This window comes from Syngnathus leptorhynchus, chromosome 21, assembly GCF_054491065.1.
Source record: "Syngnathus leptorhynchus isolate UIUO chromosome 21, UIUO_Slep, whole genome shotgun sequence".
In the NCBI taxonomy this organism is placed as follows: Eukaryota; Metazoa; Chordata; class Actinopteri; order Syngnathiformes; family Syngnathidae; genus Syngnathus; species Syngnathus leptorhynchus.
The window spans coordinates 2,693,106-2,714,674 of NC_141215.1; the positions used below are offsets into that span (position 1 = coordinate 2,693,106).

Sequence of the window (21,569 nt, forward strand, 5' to 3'; positions counted from 1 at the left end):
AGCCGGTGCGACCTTGAGCAGTTCATCACCGGCTGGCAGCTTCAAGGCGGCGAGCGTTATTAAAGCGCTACCGTAACACACGGCCTTCCCGGAACGGGCGGCGTGACAATCTTTAAAGGGCTGGAGTAATGGTGCGTCGCCTTGGAGCGGGGAAAAGTCAATAATTTCATATCACTTGACTCGCTGTGTGACGGCAACACTTGTGACGCACATTAAGTTGCCAGTTTCTGTTTGATACAAAAAGAAAATCAACTAATATTGTCGTTTCAATGTGACTTTTTGGGGGGGGGGAGAAATGATAGTGGAAATAATGTGTTTGCAGAAGTGTGCACACCCTCTTATAACTGGGACAAACCGGTAAAGAGTCTGCACAACTCTGTTCAAATACCAAATTTGGGGAAATTAGAAAAAAAATTGAGAGACAAATGACTTCATGTAAAACTAATATTTTCAACAAAAAAAACAACAACTGAGATAATGTGGTTGCATAAGTGTACACACCCTATTATAAGTGAGGATGAAACTGTTTGAACTAACCAGTTGGAAACATTTTTTAAAAAAACAACAACAACTGAGATGATATGGTTGCACAAGTCTGCACACCCTATTAAATAATAAAATGTACATATTCTATTGAGTTTTTCTTGCCCCTCCCGTGGTCAAAATTCCCTCAATCATGTTGAAAACCTGAGTTAGAGCTGAAGAAAAACAACCTGAAATAATATTTTCCCCATAGATAAAGAATTATTATTATTAATAATTATAAATTTAGAAGTCACAATATTTTCTCAGGAGCCAATTTCACAGTCATACATTAAGATTACATAATTTTATCCTAGTTTCTATTTCCAACCATCCGCCCTAGCAGTTTCCAGCGCCAACGCCTCATGAAAACACCACATTGGTCATCGGGCCAGCGCACACATAAACAAACAAACGGAACATGAAGTGTGGGCGTTGGCATCAATGTCATCGGTTATGCGTGTATTCTTGGAAAACCTCCGTCTATTTTAACCGCGGCGAAATAGGATGTGTTGTATTTCATTGTGTGCCCTCCGCTAAGCTACTTTGCCAACACGCCGCCCCCTCCGCCCAACATCCATCCTTTCAAAATTGCATCGGATTTTCGCCCGCTCGCTATTATCCGCTCGGCATCTGGGCCGAGGACTATTGAGATCTCGCTTTACTTTGTCACGCCGACGTGACTGTGGCGTCCAATCACCCGCAGGTGTCACGAGTCGCTATTTATAGGCCGCTGTCTCACTGACCTTATCAAATCGAAGAGGTCAATGCCAAAGTCTTTATTTCGTAAAGCATATCACTTGTAATTTGCCGCAAAGCTTCTATTGGGGGAAAACTCTAGACAAGCTACCGTTCCATCATTTTGGGAAGTAGATAAACATTAAAAGCTATCGATTCAGGAATCAATTAATGCCCCCAGACCTTTAGGAAATGACCCAATTATGTTTTGTCGGAGGCACGCTTGGATTACCGTATTTTTCAAATTTTAAGGTGGACCGAAATATATGATGAGTCTCGATTTTTGGAAATTTCCATATATAAGGTGCATCGGGTTATAAGGGAGCACACGGTGATAAGGCACACAAGATTATAAATTGCATTACGGCACATTGTAGGTACAGCAATTAAATCAATACATTTGGAATCAAATTCAATTCAATAATTTAATTGGACACTTAAATATGAAGTGTGCTCTTGATTTTGGAGAAATGTCAAGATCTTAAATGAGCCTTATAGTCCGAAAAAGACGGGTTGCCTGAGGGATAAAACACAGCACATAAACGAAAATAACGGCAGGCGAAGATGATAAACGTTAGATGAATTCCATAAATATCGGCATCTGGCAAATTCAACCTACCGCCTCCGGGCGTTTTGTCCGATATTCTGTTGCCTGATTAAGACGACAGGGGAAAGATTTCTAACACCGGATGATAACACGAGGTGAGCTTGATTAATTCTTGGGACGCGTTCACATTTCCTGGCTGCTTTTATTTGTCTGGCAAGGAGGAGGCATACACAGAAGGTGCCAAAGGGAGATTTGCATAGCCTGGATGAGACATTATAGTCATGCATATGGACAAAAGTATTGGGACGATGACTTTTGGAAAAGACTTTGAAAGGCAGATCCGCACTTCCTTCCATCTGCTTTTTTTCTCCCCGATCGTCTGTGAAGTCGGCCTCACGTTGATAAATCACTTTTATGGGCCTTGGCTCAATATGGATGTCGCAGGTTTCGCTTTGAATCAATGGATTCTTAATTCATGGCGCGGAACATGTTTTTCTCAATCCTGCTGGGAAAAAAATTAAATCAAAGCATCTCTCAGTATAATGCATTGCAGTTCTACTAAGGGATAACACAATAAAAATACATTAAAATACAATCTAGAGTTCATATTTCCGGGTCATGTATAAAAAAAAGGTTTGGTGCACACAAAATTTCATTAAATATGAAAAAAATTGACGAAATAGTTTTGTGTTCAGAACTGTTGTCCCTTGAATTATCTCCTAAACTTAAAAATATAAGGAAAAACAACTCAGCAAATTTGCCGGCTTTGCCATAAATGTCATTAATAGTTATTTTCCAAATCCAAAATCCAATTACTCTTTTTTTATAGTGCAGTGAAATAAGAAATGGTTCCCTGACTAAGTGTTCGTGCTGCAATTCCAATTTTTTTAACCCTTATTTTATACGGCTTAGTCTGTCAGCTAGCGTGATGATCTACGATGCTTACTGCACTTTTTTTTTGGGAGGGTGGCGTTGAACATATTGTGACCCTGATGATGATGGAAAAAAAAAAGAATTCTGGTTTAAGATTCTCCCTCAGCCACACGAGCTGTCACTGCCGGATGAATTAAGCGGTGGAGTTAGGATTATCATGTATTTCAAATGCACAAAATCCCTCTTTCACTCTACCACTCGGAGACTTTCATTAATTTGGTCACAGTTGATCTACTGCAAAAAAAAAAAAACTGCGTGTTCATCATAAGGCAGGGAGGGATTTCCTTTAGCGTGACGGCGGGTGGCCTTGAGCCGGATGCTCGTGACAAAATGGAGTTGGAGAAGGGGTCATTGAGAGAGCAACGGCAGCATGGAATAAAAACAATGCATCATCCCCAGACGGATTTGAAAGTCGGAGTATTGGTTTGCCACAACTGCTTCCAGTGGTCGGTGTGGGTTGCCTGGCAACATCGGTTTATTGAACAAGTCAGTCAAGGCTGTGCTTGAACAACGCGACTATTTTTGGGAACACGTTTTGGTTGCAGGTTTTCGTTGATGAGGAATCTTGACTTGTCAGCTTCTTAGACGATATATTTTATACACATAAAATCATTCCAAACATAGGCACATTCTTAGCAAGGCTGTCACTACTGAATATTTTTATAATCGATTATTCTACCGATTATGTCAAGTAATTGAATAATTTGATCAAATTTAATTTGACATGAAAATGTATTACAAAAGTATTTTTACATATTCACCAATATTTTGATAATCGATTATTCGATTAATAGAATAATTTGATAGAATTAAATTAAAAACTCACCAGCCTTTTTGAAAATGATTCAACTATCGCTGGAATAAACACAAAAGATCCTCAGTCTGTTTCCATGAATGACTACAAAAAATAATAATTGCTGTTGAGAGGTCGATATTAGAAAATTTGGGCAATTCTAAGTTAAAAATGTCTCTAAAAGATTACTTGATTCTTAAAATAGTTTTCGATTAAATTGGTGATCGATTACTCCTTAATTAATCGATAAATTTTTCCAGCACTTGAAAGGGTGTGCACACTAACGCAACTACGTCATTTCAGTTTTTTTTTTTTTTACTTTCTCTCCCCAAAAGACTAAAAAGATAAGAGCCTGAATTGTCATATATCCTGTGCTAATTTTACTTTCCTCCTTTTAACCGAAGTCTGTGAAGCAAAAGTGTGTTATCGAGTACAACATCAACCAAGATTGTCTGGTGTGAAATATAAATTAAGTGAGAGCATGTTCACACACACTTCCCACCTCAAGTCGCATCTCTTGCACACACAAGGGCGCGTACATGTGAAAGAAACACGCACCCGCCGCTAGCTCCATTATGAATAGCCACGCTCGGCTTGAAATGAAAAGGCCTTTCCAGCTCATAACGTTATTAAAAATCAATTAATCTGCTTTCGTGCTTTGGCGTTCTTCACTTCCTGTCCGCCGCCTGTGTCATCCGTCCCAGTTATATCAATTAATCTTCTCCTTTGATTACACCGTCACAGACCTCTCTGTGTGACTTTCATTAGCTATGCCTCGCACATCTTGTTGACATTGTTTTCACACTGCTTGGAAGGATAAGCACGATGTCCATGTAGCCTGTTGGCAAAATCAAGGTTATCTGTAAAATTGGTCAAAAATAACCCAAATTCATCGCTATATATATCTTGTGTTAATTTTGCTAACAGCTATAGCTAAATAGCTAACGCAGCAATGGGTATAAACAAATGTTATTTATACACAGTGCAAATAACTTTTGATTTTTTTTTTTTTTTCACCCAACAGTTTAATATTTAATATAAAAACAATATTGGAGCTACTAAGACATAACATTGCCTAAAATAAGTAACAAACTGTCAATTGCCAATTATTTTTGTAGGTGTTCAGTTTGAACTAGGATAGAACTATGAATTTATTATAAAGGAAAAATTATAATGCAATATTTTTGTTCTATTGTACTATGGAGTGATCATTTTCTGTATTTTTAATTTGTATTTCTTTTCAAATGTTTGAAATAAATAAATAAACAAACAAACCAAACTATTTTAAGGCAGTAGGAAAACAATCCATTATGTTTTATGTGTCTGAAGAAGGCCCTCTCTGAAATAGAAGCCCCAACGTGTGTCTTTCCGTTTTTAGCCTCCACTCCGGGGAACCATCAACACGGCCAGCGCTCATCGTCATTTTAGCACACGCTGACCATCCGCGCTTTACACAATAACACACACTCACACATTGACACGCTTAATGGGGGGGAAAGTGTGCGAAGGCACGAAACTGGCTTTTTTCGCAGATTAGATAAATAGTGCGGATAGAATGGATCCTCTTACACATGGCCTGGCTGTTGTTTTACATGGCCACCTGACACCTCGCCATTTAGTGGTGTGAACTCATTCACTGGCAGGACAGTTAAAACGGATCTTTGACGTCTAAAGCCGTCAATGACAGTGAATGAGTTGAGGACACAATGTTCAACAGGGACAGACAAGTAAGGAAAATTAGAAGAAGAAAAGTCTCAATATTCCTGAAATAAATGAAAAAAATCTACTTTCCCCTTCCTGCATTTAATCACAGTAATGAGCAATTAACTCCATCATTCCTTATTTAGTTCATTTCCTCTTGCAAGTACGCCGGGCCTTGATTGACAGCTTGCGCTGATTACAAATCACCCCGCCCGCTGCCACACGTCCTTATTTACACTGCGCGGTGTTGCATCGTTTTGTTAATCGCAAAAGATTACGATTGCTTCATTTTTTTTCTCCTATATTACGTTTTCTGGCTTACAATACAAAGAGGAATCTGAAAAAAAAACTCCCTTATTGGTATATGTGCTGATACTGCACGTCGGTAAGCATAAAAAAAAAAAAAAAAAGCCCCGATATGACATCACCGATACCACATTAGTTATTATATAATGTGAACTATTAGCAATACCCCTAATGGCTTCCATAGTGATGAGTAAAACACACTTAAACGAGTGATTTCTTTTTTTTTTTTTTTGGTCATTGTATGAGAATAGCCGAGGCTTCCCCCAGAGTACTTGAGCAAAGCATGCTGGGATGAAGAAGAGGGTAGAAAAGTGCTGAGTCTATGATGCTAATATGAAGTGTCATCCTCCCTCGCACTGCCGTGTGTGCGTGGGTGTATACAGAATGTGTGCATATGTTGCTCAGAGTATTTATTAGTTGTTTTTTTTATTCACCGGTACGCCGTTTGAGATTAAAAAAAAGCACACCTAAGTCGTGAATCCTCCACCTCGCATTCACACGTGTCCCAAAACACACACTGGCTTTTGATGAAGTGTTGTAGGTCGCGGCATCTAAGAATAGCAGCACAGTGCTACTGTTGTTAAAAGGCCAATTATTATGACAATGCAATCAAGAGGTTTCAAGCTGTTAACTGCTACTCCCAGTCAAAGTTAACTGTAAAACAAACAAAAAAGTAAAAAAATATATATACATATATGTATATTAACTGTAAAAAAACTGAACTGTTCACTGTAAAAAAACTAACTGTAAAAAAATAAATGTTGTGGATTCAACCAAACACCAAATTACCACGTAGTGAATGCTAACATACAATGCAAATCCTCATAGGTGGGCTAACAAAACTAGCATCTGTTTTGCAGTAGTACTAAGCCTTTCAACAAAAAATGTGATTTTAATATAAAGTGGAGAAACAAAAACTGAACATAATCACTGGTATATATTCTTTATCTTCTGCAAAAAAAACGACTACTATTGGTGCAACTTTTAACAGTCTTCTTCTGTGTTTCATCATTAAATCTATATATACCCTGATTATACTGCCTCCCGGAGGCCGAAAACTTCAGCTCACAAGAAGGCTCAATCATTTCAATTATGAAATCAAGATGTTTAATTCTATTATGACCGTCATAAGAAACTACCGTGCTATTTTTCTTATTACAAAATGTTACTGGAACGGATTATTGGGTTTTCCATCCATTTCAATGGAGAAAGATAATTTGATGGAATAAAATCTAGCTTGAGCATGATATTCTTCTTTTTCTGTTTTACAGCCAGTGGTGTCCAGATGACTCTGGAGGTGATGGAATCCAGATTTTGGGCCATCGCATCACAGGTTTATATCAACAATAACAAAAATGTAACATCATGCCATGCCTGGAATAATAATGAGTCTCTAAACATGGCTGCTGTCTTATTCACAGCATGTGACCAAAAGTCTCTCTTAAGATCTTTGTTAATGGGAAATTAAATGTCGATCCTAAACACTAAATTAGCACTTGTTTCACCACCCAACCAGAAATAAAAGAGTGTTTAGGTTGCTTGTTGCTTCCGCATCTCTAAGGCAGCATTTTTTTTTTTTTATATATCTGGCAGGTGTTGGACAGCTCCACCACCTCGACTCCCCCATAGTGACAAAGATAGCGATTAAAAAAAAAAAAAGCCAGTAGCTGGCCGTTAAATAATGGAAGACAAAAGCAACCAGCCAAGTGTGTGTACTTGTGACACTCCCTTGATCCTTGTAAGGACTTTAGTAGATGCCGTCTATAAGTAGTTATGTCCCGCGTGGATGAGCGACATATGGAGAGCCATCATCGCTAAAGTGTCCAAATTCATCATCGAGGAGCTTGTTAGTGTGATTTCTCAGAAGCAATTCTGCCTCGCGTATGAATAATTTACCGTTATGTCTCGCGGCATATTCGCAAATAAACTCCAGATTCCAAAGAAGTAAATGTCCCCTCTGTCTTACATAATGTGGTTGTCACACATGATTTTTTTTTTTTTTTTTGTCACTCACAGCACACACAGTTTCTTTCTTGCTTCTTCTCTGTCGTCGACTTTTAAGCACCTTCGAATAAAAATACAGTAGGAGGTAGAATAGAGGAGGCAGACTTCCAGTAGACGCTCCATTAGGTACACCAGCACAATGCAGGACAGATTTATTTACTAATTTGCTCATGTAATCTTTTTAATTACCGTATTTTCCGGACTATAAGGCGCACCGGACTATAAGGGGCACCTTCAATGAATGGCCCATTTTAAAACTTGGTTCTTATATAAGACTATAAGGTGCACAGTTAATTTATCTTCAGATTTATAATCATAATAAATTCATTCTCCATTTTATCTTTTTTATTTCCACTTCAGACACAATAAATTACTTTATAATCACAAAATAATGATCCATAGTCTTTTTGATTCATGATTCATAGTCTTCAGTGGGCCACTTATGTTTAATTTTATCACACAATGCTTTGGGCCAGTTTAAATTTAGGAATTTGGTCCATATATAAGGCGCACTGTCGGCTTTAGAGAAAATTTTAGGTTTTTAGGTGCGCCTTATAGTCCGGAAAATACGGTAATTGAATTTTTTTTCTTCTAATTAATTAATTTGAATTGTTTTCATATTGGATTGGTTGCAGGTGTACCTAATGTTGTGGCCAGTACTTCTTCTATTTTACATTCTTTGTTTTCTTTATTTCCTATTAGTCAAAACAGGTGGGTGAAAAATAACCCAATTTAGAATCAAAAAAAGGACACACACAACTTTTTGGGTTGTATAAGACACAAAACAACCCCAAAATAATTCTCTGTTGTATTTCATAACATCTGCCTCGCTTCTATTGTCATTATTAATCAAGTGGTGTTTATTTCTCTTCTCTGTTTATGTCTTTGCAGCCAAACGACACTGATGTAAGTGATTTTATCACTCCGCTTGTACCGGCGAACCTAATTTTAACATCTTCTGGACCCGCTGAGCGCTGTCAAATCCTTCTTACACACTTCAAACGGATTACACACGTACAAAAAAGAGGCCCCGGAGTGAAGACTTGTGTTTTGTGCCTCACCTTTGACTGTTATGAAACATTTTTCTGTCGTTCATTTGCCCCGCAGTGCTCCGACGTGGAAGGAATTTGTCCTCTTCGTTGCGACAGCTTTGTGAGTGTACCCCCCTCCCCCCCCCACTTACCTCCTCCATCGTCTGAGAAAGATCTCAAGCTCCCGTGGCATGACAGTGGGATGTCGAACGAGCTTGTTTCTCTGTTGTGTATAATTTGAGCTCATTACGCCGATCGCAATTGCCTTTTCTATCTCGTTTCTGTCTCCCGCGGCAGGATATGGAGTGCTACGTGATTGACAATAATGGCTTTGTCCTCATTTCTAAACAACGCGCTGACGTCAGTTCACGCGCGCAAAAGCAATATTACGCCGAGGTGGGAGTTTTGGAAAACCGTAATATCGCCTTTTGTGTCTTTGACGACAGGCCGGGAGATTCTTCGGCGAGGTGGACGGCGCGGTTATGTCCACGTTGATCCGGATGGGCATGTTCAAGAGGTAAGGTCAATTCCAAGATGGTGGCCAACCAAACTCTGAATTTTTATTACATGATATCCACTTTTTTATTTTCTCAGGCTGTCTTTATTCGACTACCAGGCGATGTGTAAAATGAACACGCACTCCGTCAGCAGGGCCCGGCCACTTCTTAATGTGTGTATTTCATCATAAATTTACATCATTAAACACATTCACTACCATTGACGCCTAAAGACGTCGAAGATTCTTTTAACGGAGCTGGCAGTGATGAAATTTATCTTTTTTTTTTTTCCCCCCCTTTCTAGTCATTCTACGCTTTGGCATCCGCTCTCAAGTGGTTCCTTTCCAACTTCTTACTGTAAGTGTTGCTACTAGCTATTGGCAACGCAAACGTATTCCCAAGTCGATCAACGGATTGTCTTTTATTTGTAGTCAATTCATCACTGCATATTATCATGGATATAAAGCACTGTGGCCAATAAAGTGCTTTCCCGCTGACAGAACTTTGGGTCAGGGCCCAGTTTGAAGAAAATTGAAAGCAATCTGCCAGAGAGACTGTAATGATGGAGTTGCTAATTGATTCTCCCCCCCCCCCCACTTGCCTTTTTTCTCCCCTTCACAAGGTTTCTCCTTGAGTTTAACGTTTGTGGATTCTGGCACACGGAGCACTTTGCAGATGGTAAATTCACACAAGGGCAGAGATTTTTTTTTTTTATAAAACACCAAAATGGATCTTTCATGATACAACACTCAGCCTGACCGAGGCTGTAAAATCAAAACACTCCCTTAGGATGAAGCAACTTTTCCTAATTCTCCTGCAGCGTCTGCTCACAAGAAAAAGGGGGACCTCCTGCAGCCGTGCGACACCGAGTACCCCAGTTTTGTCTACGAGCCGTCGGTCAAAGAGACCAACAGTATCATCAAGTGCGGACGTTGCCAGAAGTAAGCACACATAAGCATAATCCATTCTCCATGCTTCTGCCTGTATTTATATAACCGCAAGAATGAAAATAAGTGGGCAGAAACAGGATTAAATATGGGTGCATTAGATTATCCAAATCACATGGTGAGTGGTGAAGAAAGTATTTCAAAAAAAAAAAAAAAGGGTAAGTAGAACAGGGGTGTCAAAACAAGGGGAGAAGTTGAAGAGGTGAGGAATGGAGTGTGGTGAGCGCCCTCTTGAGGACAGCTGTGGCATGACAATAACATTCCTGTTTGCTGCTGGATATTCATATTGTGTAAACAAACATGTGTGCTACAGGATGTTTGTGGTGCAACAGATCCCGCAGAGCAACCTGCTGATGTTAGTTGTCCAGGCCGACTGCGACTGCTCCAGACATTACTCGCCCATTACTATGGAGCCCAAAGAAGTCAAATATATCCTCAAATAAACAACTGAAATGTGTTTGCTTGGTAGTAGAATGAGACAGGAGGTTGAAATTTACTCTCTAAATTGAATTTTACTGTCAAATAAACGTGAATCAAAGATACTTAGTACAATTTAGCTTGAAGTCTGCTAGCTTAATGCTAATTGATAATTAAACTGGCTAACAAATAGCATCTACAGACATTTTTTTTTAAACCTCCGATAAAAAAGCAAGTAATATTATTAGTTTTCAGTCACTTTAATTAGTTGTGGAACTCTTCTTTGTTTGTGTCGGCATTGCTGTATTATACTGCCCCTAGTGGCCAAGGTGTGTACACCACATGGAGCAGCAATGAATTAATCATAATGCTTTAATTCTTCACATTTTATTAAAATTTTACAAAGTAGTATACTATAGAGAGCTATTTTCTTGATCAAAAAAATACATGACAAATATTTTTGGCCCTTATTGCAAGTTTTCATGGATTAGTATGTATCCTTGACATCCACTAAACATAACTCCTCAGTTAAGTGCGACCGGATGCGTTCCCAGAAGATCCGCAGACGTCCTGAGTCGTGCCATGCTTACCACCCTCAGGTAAAAGACATATCTTGTGTATGTTTAAGGTCATAGTAAGACAATTTCCTTTCCAGGAGAATGCGAACGACTGTGGAGGAGCGTCCGCCGCATCCCTCTCTGCCTTGCTCTTTCTCCTTTGTCCATCCATCGCCTCATTCCTCTACCAATGGTGACCCCAATTTTGCCACAAGTGGATTTCTTTTTTTTTTTTTTAATATATATATATATATATATATATATATATATATATATATATATATATATATATATATATATATATATATATATATATATATATATATATATATAAAAAGCACAACAAAGACTATTTTTGCTGATCCTTGGTCAAAAGTGCTGAAAATTAGCAGGTGTTGCCATGGATACCACCCCATTAGTTTTGTTCTCTTTTCCACCACCTTGTATCTCCAAATGAAAGGGGGGGACTAAACAGAAGCAGGTGGTTGCCGTGACTCACACGGATGAATTATGAATCACATGAGTGAATGTAATGGAGCCTGTAGAGAAGTAATGAATTTCTGATTTAGATTCACGCCGATTTGCGTATGGTCATGCAAATCACATCATGTAGCATAGGAAGGGCTTCAAAACACAAAAGTATAACTTATTATATCTGTCTGGTCAAGTTCATACATTAAATTAATACCCTTTAACTATTTCAAAATGTATCAATTAAGGTTGAGTCCTGGTTAGAACAAGTCAAAAACAACATATTTATTTCTATACATTGCTGCCTCCTGTATATTGGTGTAAATCTGTCATCATATTTTTGTACGCTACTTTTCTAAAAGCATGTGTTTATGAAAAATTGCCGGACTGACCACCTATTAGATTTGTTCATTACGTGTGTGTTTTTGTGTATTTGCAACGGTCGTCCAGAAAACATGAATTTATCAAATTGTTCCGTCTTTAACCCTCATTGCACGTTTCTGAAGAAAGCCACATTACTATTATGTTTTTGTACTGCTTTTGCATTGTGTTTATAGTTTGCCTCTGCTGTAAAATAATAAAAACAGTGAATTAGTAATTGTTTATTGCAATTCCTATAATGGCCACAAAAGGCGCTGTTGTTCGCCCTCATTGTTGCTGCCTTCTCTGTTGAGCAAGCCAAGCAAGGCGCCAGAGGAAAATGGCGGACGGTGTGGATCACATCGATATCTACGCCGACGTAGAGGAGGAGTTCAGCCAGGTATTTCATCGCAATCTTCCCCCTACTGCATCACCGAACAATGTTCACGAGCATTTATTTAGCGTCTGCGTTGCCTTTTGTGACCGAGGAAAGTCTTGCTTTGCTACTCAACCTTGATTTTTTTTTTCCCTCGCTCGAGGGCCGTCAATTGCAGTGCTAAACTACAAGTCCGCGGTTACGCGCTTCGTTAATGGCTGGGAAAACGTTAATTCATTTAATTCTGCCTAGTGTATCGATTAATTCTCAATGCGCGGTTACTTTCTCTTCCTGGTTACATTTTCAACAAAACCAGCCGTCGTCGTTTCATTGATTTTATAGTTGCGGCCTCAGCATGGCCGCCAATGGTTGGCTAACAAAGCCAAACACAATCGCGTTTATTAGCTGCCTAGCATAATGTTATTTCACAATAACAATCACCAAATTCAGCCAAAATTATGAAGTTTGACGTTATTTGAAAGTTCCAAACCCTGTAATCATTATATATATAAGTTGTTTATGGCATTTGGATTATTTCTAAAAGTCAGGTTGCTTTTGAATCTTGTTAGATTGGAGACATTATGCATATATGCAAATACTTTTTTGTTAGCATACTCATATTGGTAATATTAGTTGTTAGGGTTATTGTTTTGTATCTCATACTAGTTATTTGTATGTGCATAAAATTGTCAATACAATTTTCAGAAAATGCAGTCATGAAGCCTGAAATACTATTTGCTATGCATAATGGCTTACAACCTGCACTCATATAGATAAAAAATAAATTAGTTGACTGTTTTGGGGATTGTGAAAACTCACAAGCACTGTGAGACTAAATAAATAATCAAGTTTTACCAAACCATCTTTGTCTTTCAGGAAGCAGACTACCCTGTTCATGAACAGATCGACCTGTACGACGATGTGATCTCCCCGTCGGCCAATAATGGCGACGCGCCAGAGGACCGCGACTACTTGGACGCGCTGCCTACGCAGGGGGGCTCCGATGGAGGCAAATCCGCCCCGCCCAATGTGGTGTACACCTATTCGGGGAAAAGGATCGCACTGTACATCGGGAACCTCACATGGGTGAGTAGGGATAAATAAATGTTTTGATATTTTCAGCCTTAGTTTAAATCATGACTGAGGGTCCATTGTTTTGTATTTGTTTTTTTTACAGTGGACAACAGATGAGGACCTCACAGAAGCAATCCGATCAATAGGGATCACAGATGTGTTGGAAATCAAGTTCTTTGAAAACAGATCCAATGGGCAATCCAAAGGGTAAGTCTTCTGTCAATTGTCAATAGCTGGTATGGATGGGAAAATGAGGCTTGCTTCATGAACCAGTTGTTTTTTTTAAATTCCTGTACAGTGGGTGAAAGCACAGTTTTTAATATTTATTAAACCTCTTTATTTAGTCCAACAGTGCCACCCAGAGGAGTAAAAAATACAACTGGTTCATGAAGCAAATTTGAAGCTTTTTTTCCTTCACTAACCTCCGGTGTCCTGACTTTGCTACAATGTATGGAATGTGCCTTTTGTTTGTCCTGCCAGGTTTGCTCTTGTATGTGTGGGCTCAGAGGGCTCATCCAGGAAGCTAACGGAGCTTTTGTCCAAAAGAGAGTTGCACGGTCAGAATCCCATTGTGGCGCCGTGCAACAAGCAATCTCTCAGCCAGTTTGAGATGCAGTCCCGTAAAAGTAAGCACAGTAAGTCCAATTCATTAGCCATCATACACAGAACGGGAATCTCACTTTAAAAAATATATTCTAATTTTGCCTCGCACAGGTAACCAGTCAGGCCAGATGTCAGGTGAAGGGAAAGCTGGTCCTCCCGGTGGAGGCCGCGCCGGCTTTCCCATGGGCAGTCGAGGAAGTCGAGGCAGGTTTCCTGGACCCCCCGGCGGCCCTGCGATAGACCGCTTTCCGGGCTCTGTCGGACCCGGTGGGCCGCCGCCGCACTTCCCTGGTTAGTTAGTCATATGAGTGCTTTGTTTTTCACCCCTTCGCTGCTCTTGGAACTCTTCTCCAATCATATCTGCTTACCCGCATGCTTCCAGTAGGAGGGAACTCGCTTCTCTTCTGCCCCCAAGTGGCCAGCACTTCATTATGCTCGGCTGAAAGTTGAGTGATTGATTTATTTCCTCCTCCGCGTTAGGTGCCGCACTGAGACCTGATCTGATTAGGCACCAAGATGGCCACCTGGATATTGCTTTCAATCCCGGGAGTTGGCGTGACAGAGGTGAAACGCCGCCTCGCTTTGATTTGACCTGATTTTATTCATTTTGCCTCACCTCAAAGTCGAGCCGTGCGTCAAAGCCTGAATGTTTTTCTCGTTACAATCTGTCTTTCAAACGGCCATTATTATTATTTTTTTTTTAACATTTTAAAAAAAAAAAATCTATAGCGAGCAGAATTAATGAAAGGCTGTGCGTGTTATCATAACATGTTTATTTTGCTCTATGCCCTGTATTGTTTTTAGGTGGGCTGCCAGGGCCCCCACGTCCTCCTCCCGGTCCCCCAGGCCCACCAGGACCACCTCCGGGTCAGGGCCTACCCCTTCCTCTTGGTCCTCCCAATCGCGGGGACAGGCCACCTCCCCCCGTTCTCTTCCCAGGTCAGTTTGGCCAGCCACCTTTAGGACCCCTACCTCCAGGCCCCCCACCCCCTGGTTACGGTCCACCTCCTGGACCGCCGCCACCCCAGCAAGGCCCCCCGCCCCCGGGACCCTTCCCGCCGCGTCCCCCCGGCCCAATTGGACCCCCCTTGGCTCTGGCTCCACCTCCTCACTTGGGAGGCCCGCCGCCTGGCGGTCCGCCACCCGCTCCCCATGTCAATCCTGCTTTCTTCCCCCCACCCGGTGGCAACAACATGCCCCCCAATGACAGCAGAGGCCCCCCTGGACCAAATGATCCATATGGACGTCCACCACCATATGAGAGAGGAGACTACGGTCCTGGAGGCCGGTGAGTAAAAAGATGCACTTGCTTTGGGTCGGCAGATAGTTCTTTTTGCCTCAAGTGTCAGTGACTAATATCAGCAGCCTCCACGAGTACCCGATACTTTACTAGATTAATTTCCTGCTCGTGGTTGTCAAAATCCGTCATTCTGTTTTATGTTGTTAAACCTTTTGCGTCTGTGTGCCCCCAGGGAAATGGAGTCATCTCGGACCCCTCTGAGTGAGGCTGAGTTTGAAGAGATCATGAACAGAAACCGGGCTATCTCCTCCAGCGCCATTTCCAGAGCGGTGTCTGACGCCAGTGCAGGTACCAAGCACGATTCCACACAGGAAGCCGACTCGCTTTGACCGTCAGACTAACGTGGCCGCCTCTCGTCTTTAGCGGACTACGGCAGCGCCATCGAGACGTTGGTCACTGCCATCAGTCTGATTAAGCAGTCCAAAGTGTCGGCCGACGACCGCTGCAAGGTCCTCATAAGCTCTCTCCAGGACTGCCTCCACGGAATCGAGTCCAAAAGTTACGGCTCCACCAGGTCCAGATTACATTTCGTGTGATGTTTTTACCGGAGTGTTATTTCTTCCTGAAGTTAGTTTCATTTTTGTATTTATTTTTTTCCTCCCCTGCAGGCGTGAGCGTTCCAGAGAGCGAGACCACAGCCGCTCGAGGGAAAAAAGCAGACGCCACAAGTCTCGCAGTCGCGAGCGCCACGAGGACTACTACCGCGAACGCAGCCGCGAGCGGGACCGCCATCGCGAGAGGGACCGCGACCGGGATCGTGAGAGGGAGAGGGAGCGGGAATATCGACACCGCTGATGGACAAGTGAGGTGGGTGCAACCTCTATCTCTGTTTGGAGAAGAAGAAAAAAAAGGGGAGGGGGTGTAATTACTTCATTAAATGCATTTTTAACTTTGGGACAATGAAGAAAGAAGCTTTGACTTGAGAAGGTAAGTGCAAGGTAAGTGTCCTTTTCAAATAGAGCCACTTTGAATTGTCACACACACAAGTGTCATGATGTGATCAAATGTGATCGAACTGCTTTTTAAAAAGAAATATTTTTTGCATCTATGCAATTGTTTTTCTTTTTTGTTGTTGTTTTTGGTCCACGGGCATTTCAGGCTCCTTTATCACCGCAATCATTTAGATCATATTGAGTGTTATAATAGCTGAAAGTAGAAGTGCAACAATGAATCTTTTTTTAAATTTAGAATATTCAAAATCTACAGAATTTGAGGCTGTCAATTGTAAATATTCTCTGATCACTGTCATGTTCCATGAAGGTAGATCGATTATGTTTGTGTTGAATCAAAATGTAATATTTGCTTTTACTTTGGAAAACAGTGTTTGGCATTTTTTTTGCCTGATTTTGTTACGGCAGGCTTAACCAATCATAATTGATTTTGGTTCTCTGCATTATCAATTTGAAATGTCCTGTTTTTTTAATAGATGGAAATTGAAACATTTTTCTATCCGATTAATCGACTAACTGAAAGTATAGATTTGAGCAGCAGGTAATGCCAGTGGACCAAATAAAAGTTATTCACTAAAGTTCCTCACGATTGTGTTTGGTAACGCTCGATTGAATACACTTCCGCCCGTGTGGTTGTATTGTGATCAGAAGCGACATGCTACAGTTTTTATTTTTACATGACAATATACAATTGCTTGTCCTTTTTTATTTTGTCCTCATTTGCATCTGTGTTATTTATGTGCAATTATAAAGTTATTATGATAGCAGTTTTGTTTTGTTAAGTCCCCTGAAGCAAGGCCCTTAAAAGGTCACAAATCTGTCAACTGGGAGTAAAGTTAACACAACGGAATGCTCCTCATTATTCCCTTCTGAGGTGGTCTTCTGTATCGATACTGTTTGAATTCTCCTCCCAATGTAACCGAATGTGGTGAACCGTAACTGACCCACAACGACACACTTAACGTGCTGCTTTTTGTCATACATTTTTTAGCATTGGCTCACACTACTCAATTTGTGTGCTCTCGTGAAGGATTGTCTTGTTTTGTAATGTTGAAATATCCATTTTTGTAGATATCTGCCCAACAATATTTGTATGTATATTCATGCCCCATGTTGAAGATTTTTTTAAAAATATATTTGGAATATATTTTTTTAAATATATTTGGAATTGCCTAACTGGAGCCAGTTGAATGTCACAAGAATGTAGACATGTGACGTTGGCTTCATGAATTCATCTTTAAAACTGCCCGTCGATTTTGCCTGCGTGTCCACTGAGAACCTCTTGCCAAAAAAAAAAATCAATTCAGAAAGGAACTGTAGTGTTTTGATTATTCACAGTCAGTCCGGGAATAAAAACTCGATTGATCAACCACAATGTTGACGAGATCCCCAGTGGACACGAGGTAGTTTTGATCATGTATGTCGGGAAAGTAGCGAATTCATGTCAACGTTCCTTCCGCAACCTTCCAGCGAAAAGGGTCCAGAAATAATCATAAATATGAATCTGATGGTTGTGAATTGTTTATTGATGACCAAATTTAGTGCTGTCTTTGTTCATAGGGTCGCCATCGATCCTCATGTGCACTTTTGATGCTGTTCTGCAACGTAGTCCCTGTGACGGAATCACGTTAATGTTGATTGGCAATACCAAAAGCACAATTTTTTTTTTTTTTTTTTTACATCAGGTAAGCAAGGTCAAAAAGACCCCAGCACCTTCTTCGAAAACATTCACTTGAATTTCCGAGCATGTTGCGTCACAGGGACTACGATAATTGTATGGATTCGGCATTTTAATACTTTGGTAGTTCTGTGAAACGTGATGTCACAAGAAGTAGAAGTTAGACCGCTATGCGCATCTCAGGTTAGGTCGTTTGTTGTTGTTGTGGTTGTTTGAATGACGCTTTGGCCCAGATTTGTGTAAAAGTAATTCAGTGGCGCTGTACCTTTGTTGCCATCGTAAAGCAAAGTCCAAATGCTTGTGACTGAAATTGAGGTGGGGGTGGGGGGAGCCTCTGTGTGTCAGTTTTGAAAGGAATCCTTGCTGAATTTGCATAGGTTCAAATCAGGTTGAAACCAGTCACATTTCAGCACTTGGTGTTGGTCGTTGCTGAAAACGCTGCCGTTCTATCCGAATGATCGTCTATAGGCCCGAAATGACGTAATTAACGTCTCCCTTCACAAGGATGACGACGAGCCATTGTCAAGAGAGGTTTTAACTAAACCACGTGAACAATTCGCCTCGTTGCAGCCGGGATTAAGCAACTCGAGATTTGTGGCAGCGTGGACAAATCGGGTCAGGCCCTAAATTTTGTTCGCCTACTGTTACGCTGAAAAACATTTGAGTTAATACCTCTCAAAATGGAGCTTATCATCCTTGTAAATGGACCATTTTGCTGTTATTAATTGTGTAAGTGGTTCTTCAAAAACTCCAGTAGATGAATGTACAGTATTTGCTATGATGACCATTAGTTCCTGACTTGAAACAGGCTTTGAATTATGTTGTTTGCGTGATGGAATTATGCCCATGTCAGGGCTGAGCACATCACAATCCATTTGAGCTACAGGTATTTTTTATTTTTTTTTTAATAATTTGACAGATTGATTTTTTTTTTTTTCAATGATTTGTTATTTAGTCAGTTGGATTTTGTGCTCAGCCCTGGTGTTGGCCTCTTGTGTGGAAGAAAATAAATAAATAAATAAATAAATAAATAATAATAAAAAAACAGAGGTGGGCATTCTGTAAGGTCACTGACAGACGCCTTGACAGATGACAGGAATCTTAAAAAAAAAAATGGAGACTAAGCACTGACTAAGGTTTTTCGTCCATTACTAAATGTTCAGTAATGACGGACTACCATTTCGCTGGCGCCGGCAATGGGTTGGTCATGAAGTAGATGTAAATCTTTTCATAGTTAAATTTTTTAAATGCTTTTTGTCAGTATTTTTCTCCCATTAAATATGTTAGGGTTATTAAATGTACAATTTTTTTTATTTCATTTATATGACTGTATTTTTCGTATATACATATCCATGTATATATGTGTGTGTGTATGTGTATATAGTAAATCTGTGTGTCTAGTTGTCTACGTATGTATATGTATTAGAGCTGTCAAGATTAATCGTCAATTCTCAGCAATCATTTCATTGATTTTTGGATTCTCCCATGAAAAGAAACAGATGATCTTTTGTGTCGAATCAAAACAAGACCTTTGCAAACCTCAGCTTTTACGATCGGTTTCAGAAGGTTTGGTGAGTGCAACGTTAATCGCTCTTCTGCGCTATTGTTTGATTATTACCTTTATTTATATTTATATATATATATATATATATATATATATATATATATATATATATATATATATATATAAAAACAATACCAAATGAACCACAAGAAATGGTTTTGTAATACACTTTATTTATTTAATTTTATTCGATTAATCGATTCTAAAAAAAATATTCAATAGTGACAGCCCTATTATGTATATATACCTGTGTATGTGTGTGTGTAAAACTGACTGAAGCGTAACGATGACGGGGTGACCATAACGTTTAGCTTCGGCTCGAAATAATGATGCCCGAGTCGCTGGCAAATCACGGACCAGCAAAATTTACAAACGCGCCCACCTCTGGTTTAAAAACATAACAAATATGTATCGGAATAAATATTGGATCGGTATGGTGAGGGGGAGGGAGAGAGTGTTGACTGTTGCGCTACCTCGAAACCAAACTCCACCCTCCATTTTGACACCTTTCAGCTCACTAACCCCAACGGGCTGGACGGATGGACAAAAGGAGGATGAACTTCAGCCCGCCACCTGCATGAGTGGACACACAGCGCCTCCTCGTCGTCCGCCATCATCCTCTCCAGCTCCTCTGCCCCGTCTCTCTCTTTCTGTCTATTCATCAAGTGCGCAGAGTGGATGGAGGAGCCCCCCCCCCCACCCCCTCCTCCTCCTCCTCCCCCGCTCGGCTATTCAAACATCTACTTATGGTAATTGGAAATCTTTCCACTCTTATGTTTATGGTGTTTTATTTTATTCCCATTGTTTTTTTTCCCCCCCCTCTGTGTCTATCTCGCAACAAATTAATTGGTCCATCGGTCCTTTTTAAATAAGACGACGTGAGCGGTCCATCTTTTGGTTTGTTTTCCAAGCACTGTACTGTGAACACTCAATTTAGCAGTTTTAATATAGGACACATTTGGCCCCGCCCCCCCCCACTCGCCCCCTCCCACCCCTTCTCTCCTTACCCCTCGTTTATTCTTATTTCTTCTCATGCTTTAGAACGTTTGTACATGTTTCTGCTTTTGATTAAAACTAGATGGTGTTGTAATAAAACATGTTTACTGAGGTATATACTGTTGGAAGTGGCTCATTTATATTAAATGCGCTGTACTGTGTTTATCGTATAAACTGTTGTAGAGGGTTAGATAATGGATGCCTGTATTTACAAGGTAAGATTGAATGTACCATTTTTATGTAATGGCAAGTATGTAAAAGTTGCATTCACATGGTCATTCCAAGTAGAATCCAAACAATGCATCATTTTTTTTTTTTTTTTTTTTTTTGGGAATGTTTTGGGTGTGAAATTGGAGGCACTACTTAGATCCATTGCAAATTCTGTTTTCTTTTTCATAACTTGCATCAAATTATGCACATTGACTCAAGCTGGTATTGAGTCCACTCTGATTCCGTGTTGTATATATTACGCCATAGACTGCAGAATTTTAGTCTTGAAATCCAAATGTTGGGTGTAAAAATAAGTCATGTTTCCTAATTTTTGAAATGTAACAAAAAAAAAAAGCAGTGAAAAACAAAAAAAAAGCACCCCCCCCCACCTCACCCCCCCCCCCCCCCTTCTGTTTGTCCACTTGCCCTCCCTGTACTGTTCAAATGTAAAACTCCTTTGTTGTCATTTTTTCCCATGTGCCTTTTTTTGTTGGGGTTTTGTCCAATTCATTTTTTTCTTGTTTTTTATTGATTCCAACATGCATGTTTTTAGTAACTCAAATCCCACCCTTGACGTCATCCTCAAATATTTCCACTTTCTGCGTAGATGTCATCCCGAGACATTGTAATCAGGGGACCACTGCTGTAGTTCTTTTAATTGTAAGCAAATATTTCCAAATACTGGATATATATACTCTTCCTGTATTATATTGTCCTGCCTGTGTTTCATGTTCACATGCTGATCACGTGTAGTAACTGTAAACACTAGCAAAACAATTCCTTTTGCTTAAATCAGGGTCCTGTTCCACCTTCTCCACATCCTCATTTGTTTTTCAAGTTGTCTCGAGGTATTTGTATTAACTTGTGAGAGGGTTTGTTTGACCTCCCCCCCCCCCCCCCCCCCTTCTCCCCAACAGTGCACAAGGTAAGTGTTTGCAGGTTAAACAAGAAGATTGAGAAGAGAAGCAGACAGGTCATGATGTCATTTTTTTTT

At 40.2% G+C, this 21,569-nt stretch overlaps 2 protein-coding genes across 14 annotated transcripts in view; both read left to right on the top strand.

Moving 5' to 3' along the window:
• cacna2d4a (calcium channel, voltage-dependent, alpha 2/delta subunit 4a) overlaps positions 1-11,213 on the top strand; it is a 33,739-nt gene extending 22,526 nt beyond the window's left edge. For 9 of the 10 annotated variants that reach the window (XM_085901853.1, XM_085901854.1, XM_085901855.1 and 6 more), the window contains 11 exons: positions 6,812-6,873; positions 8,436-8,696; positions 8,873-8,935; positions 9,022-9,092; positions 9,170-9,245; positions 9,377-9,429; positions 9,695-9,750; positions 9,893-10,013; positions 10,333-10,453; positions 10,958-11,035; positions 11,092-11,213. In XM_085901853.1, the coding sequence (XP_085757979.1) occupies positions 6,812-6,873; positions 8,436-8,696; positions 8,873-8,935; positions 9,022-9,092; positions 9,170-9,245; positions 9,377-9,429; positions 9,695-9,750; positions 9,893-10,013; positions 10,333-10,453; positions 10,958-11,035; positions 11,092-11,190 (1,061 nt within the window). In that variant the 3' untranslated portion in view covers positions 11,191-11,213. The remainder of the gene's footprint in view (positions 1-6,811; positions 6,874-8,435; positions 8,697-8,872; positions 8,936-9,021; positions 9,093-9,169; positions 9,246-9,376; positions 9,430-9,694; positions 9,751-9,892; positions 10,014-10,332; positions 10,454-10,957; positions 11,036-11,091) is intronic. The other variant, XM_085901856.1, reaches the window with a different exon arrangement.
• An 875-nt stretch (positions 11,214-12,088) lies between these two features.
• Positions 12,089-21,388, top strand: cpsf6 (cleavage and polyadenylation specific factor 6). Of its 4 annotated transcripts, none has more exons than XM_085902654.1 (11): positions 12,089-12,224; positions 13,077-13,286; positions 13,378-13,481; positions 13,755-13,909; positions 13,989-14,168; positions 14,358-14,441; positions 14,682-15,165; positions 15,350-15,465; positions 15,541-15,691; positions 15,786-15,984; positions 16,083-21,388. In XM_085902654.1, exons 1-10 carry the CDS (start codon positions 12,165-12,167, stop codon positions 15,970-15,972), a joined length of 1,731 nt encoding a protein of 576 aa, XP_085758780.1. In that variant the 5' UTR covers positions 12,089-12,164; the 3' UTR covers positions 15,973-15,984; positions 16,083-21,388. The 4 variants fall into 4 exon arrangements, with proteins under 4 accessions (XP_085758780.1, XP_085758779.1, XP_085758782.1 ...); XM_085902653.1 differs by having other exon boundaries at positions 19,883-21,388; XM_085902656.1 differs by having other exon boundaries at positions 15,541-15,674; positions 15,784-15,984; positions 19,883-21,388.
• Positions 21,389-21,569: the final 181 nt, after the last annotated feature.

What these genes read in the sequence shown, in the direction of transcription:
- cpsf6 (XM_085902654.1), top strand. Translation starts at nt 12,165, where the DNA reads ATGGCGGACGGTGTGGATCACATCGATATCTACGCCGACGTAGAGGAG. An exon ending in CGGGAGTTGGCGTGACAGAG is followed by an intron (nt 14,442 to 14,681) that starts GTGAAACGCCGC and finishes TATTGTTTTTAG; the next exon opens with GTGGGCTGCCAGGGCCCCCA. An exon ending in GGTGTCTGACGCCAGTGCAG is followed by an intron (nt 15,466 to 15,540) that starts GTACCAAGCACG and finishes TCTCGTCTTTAG; the next exon opens with CGGACTACGGCAGCGCCATC.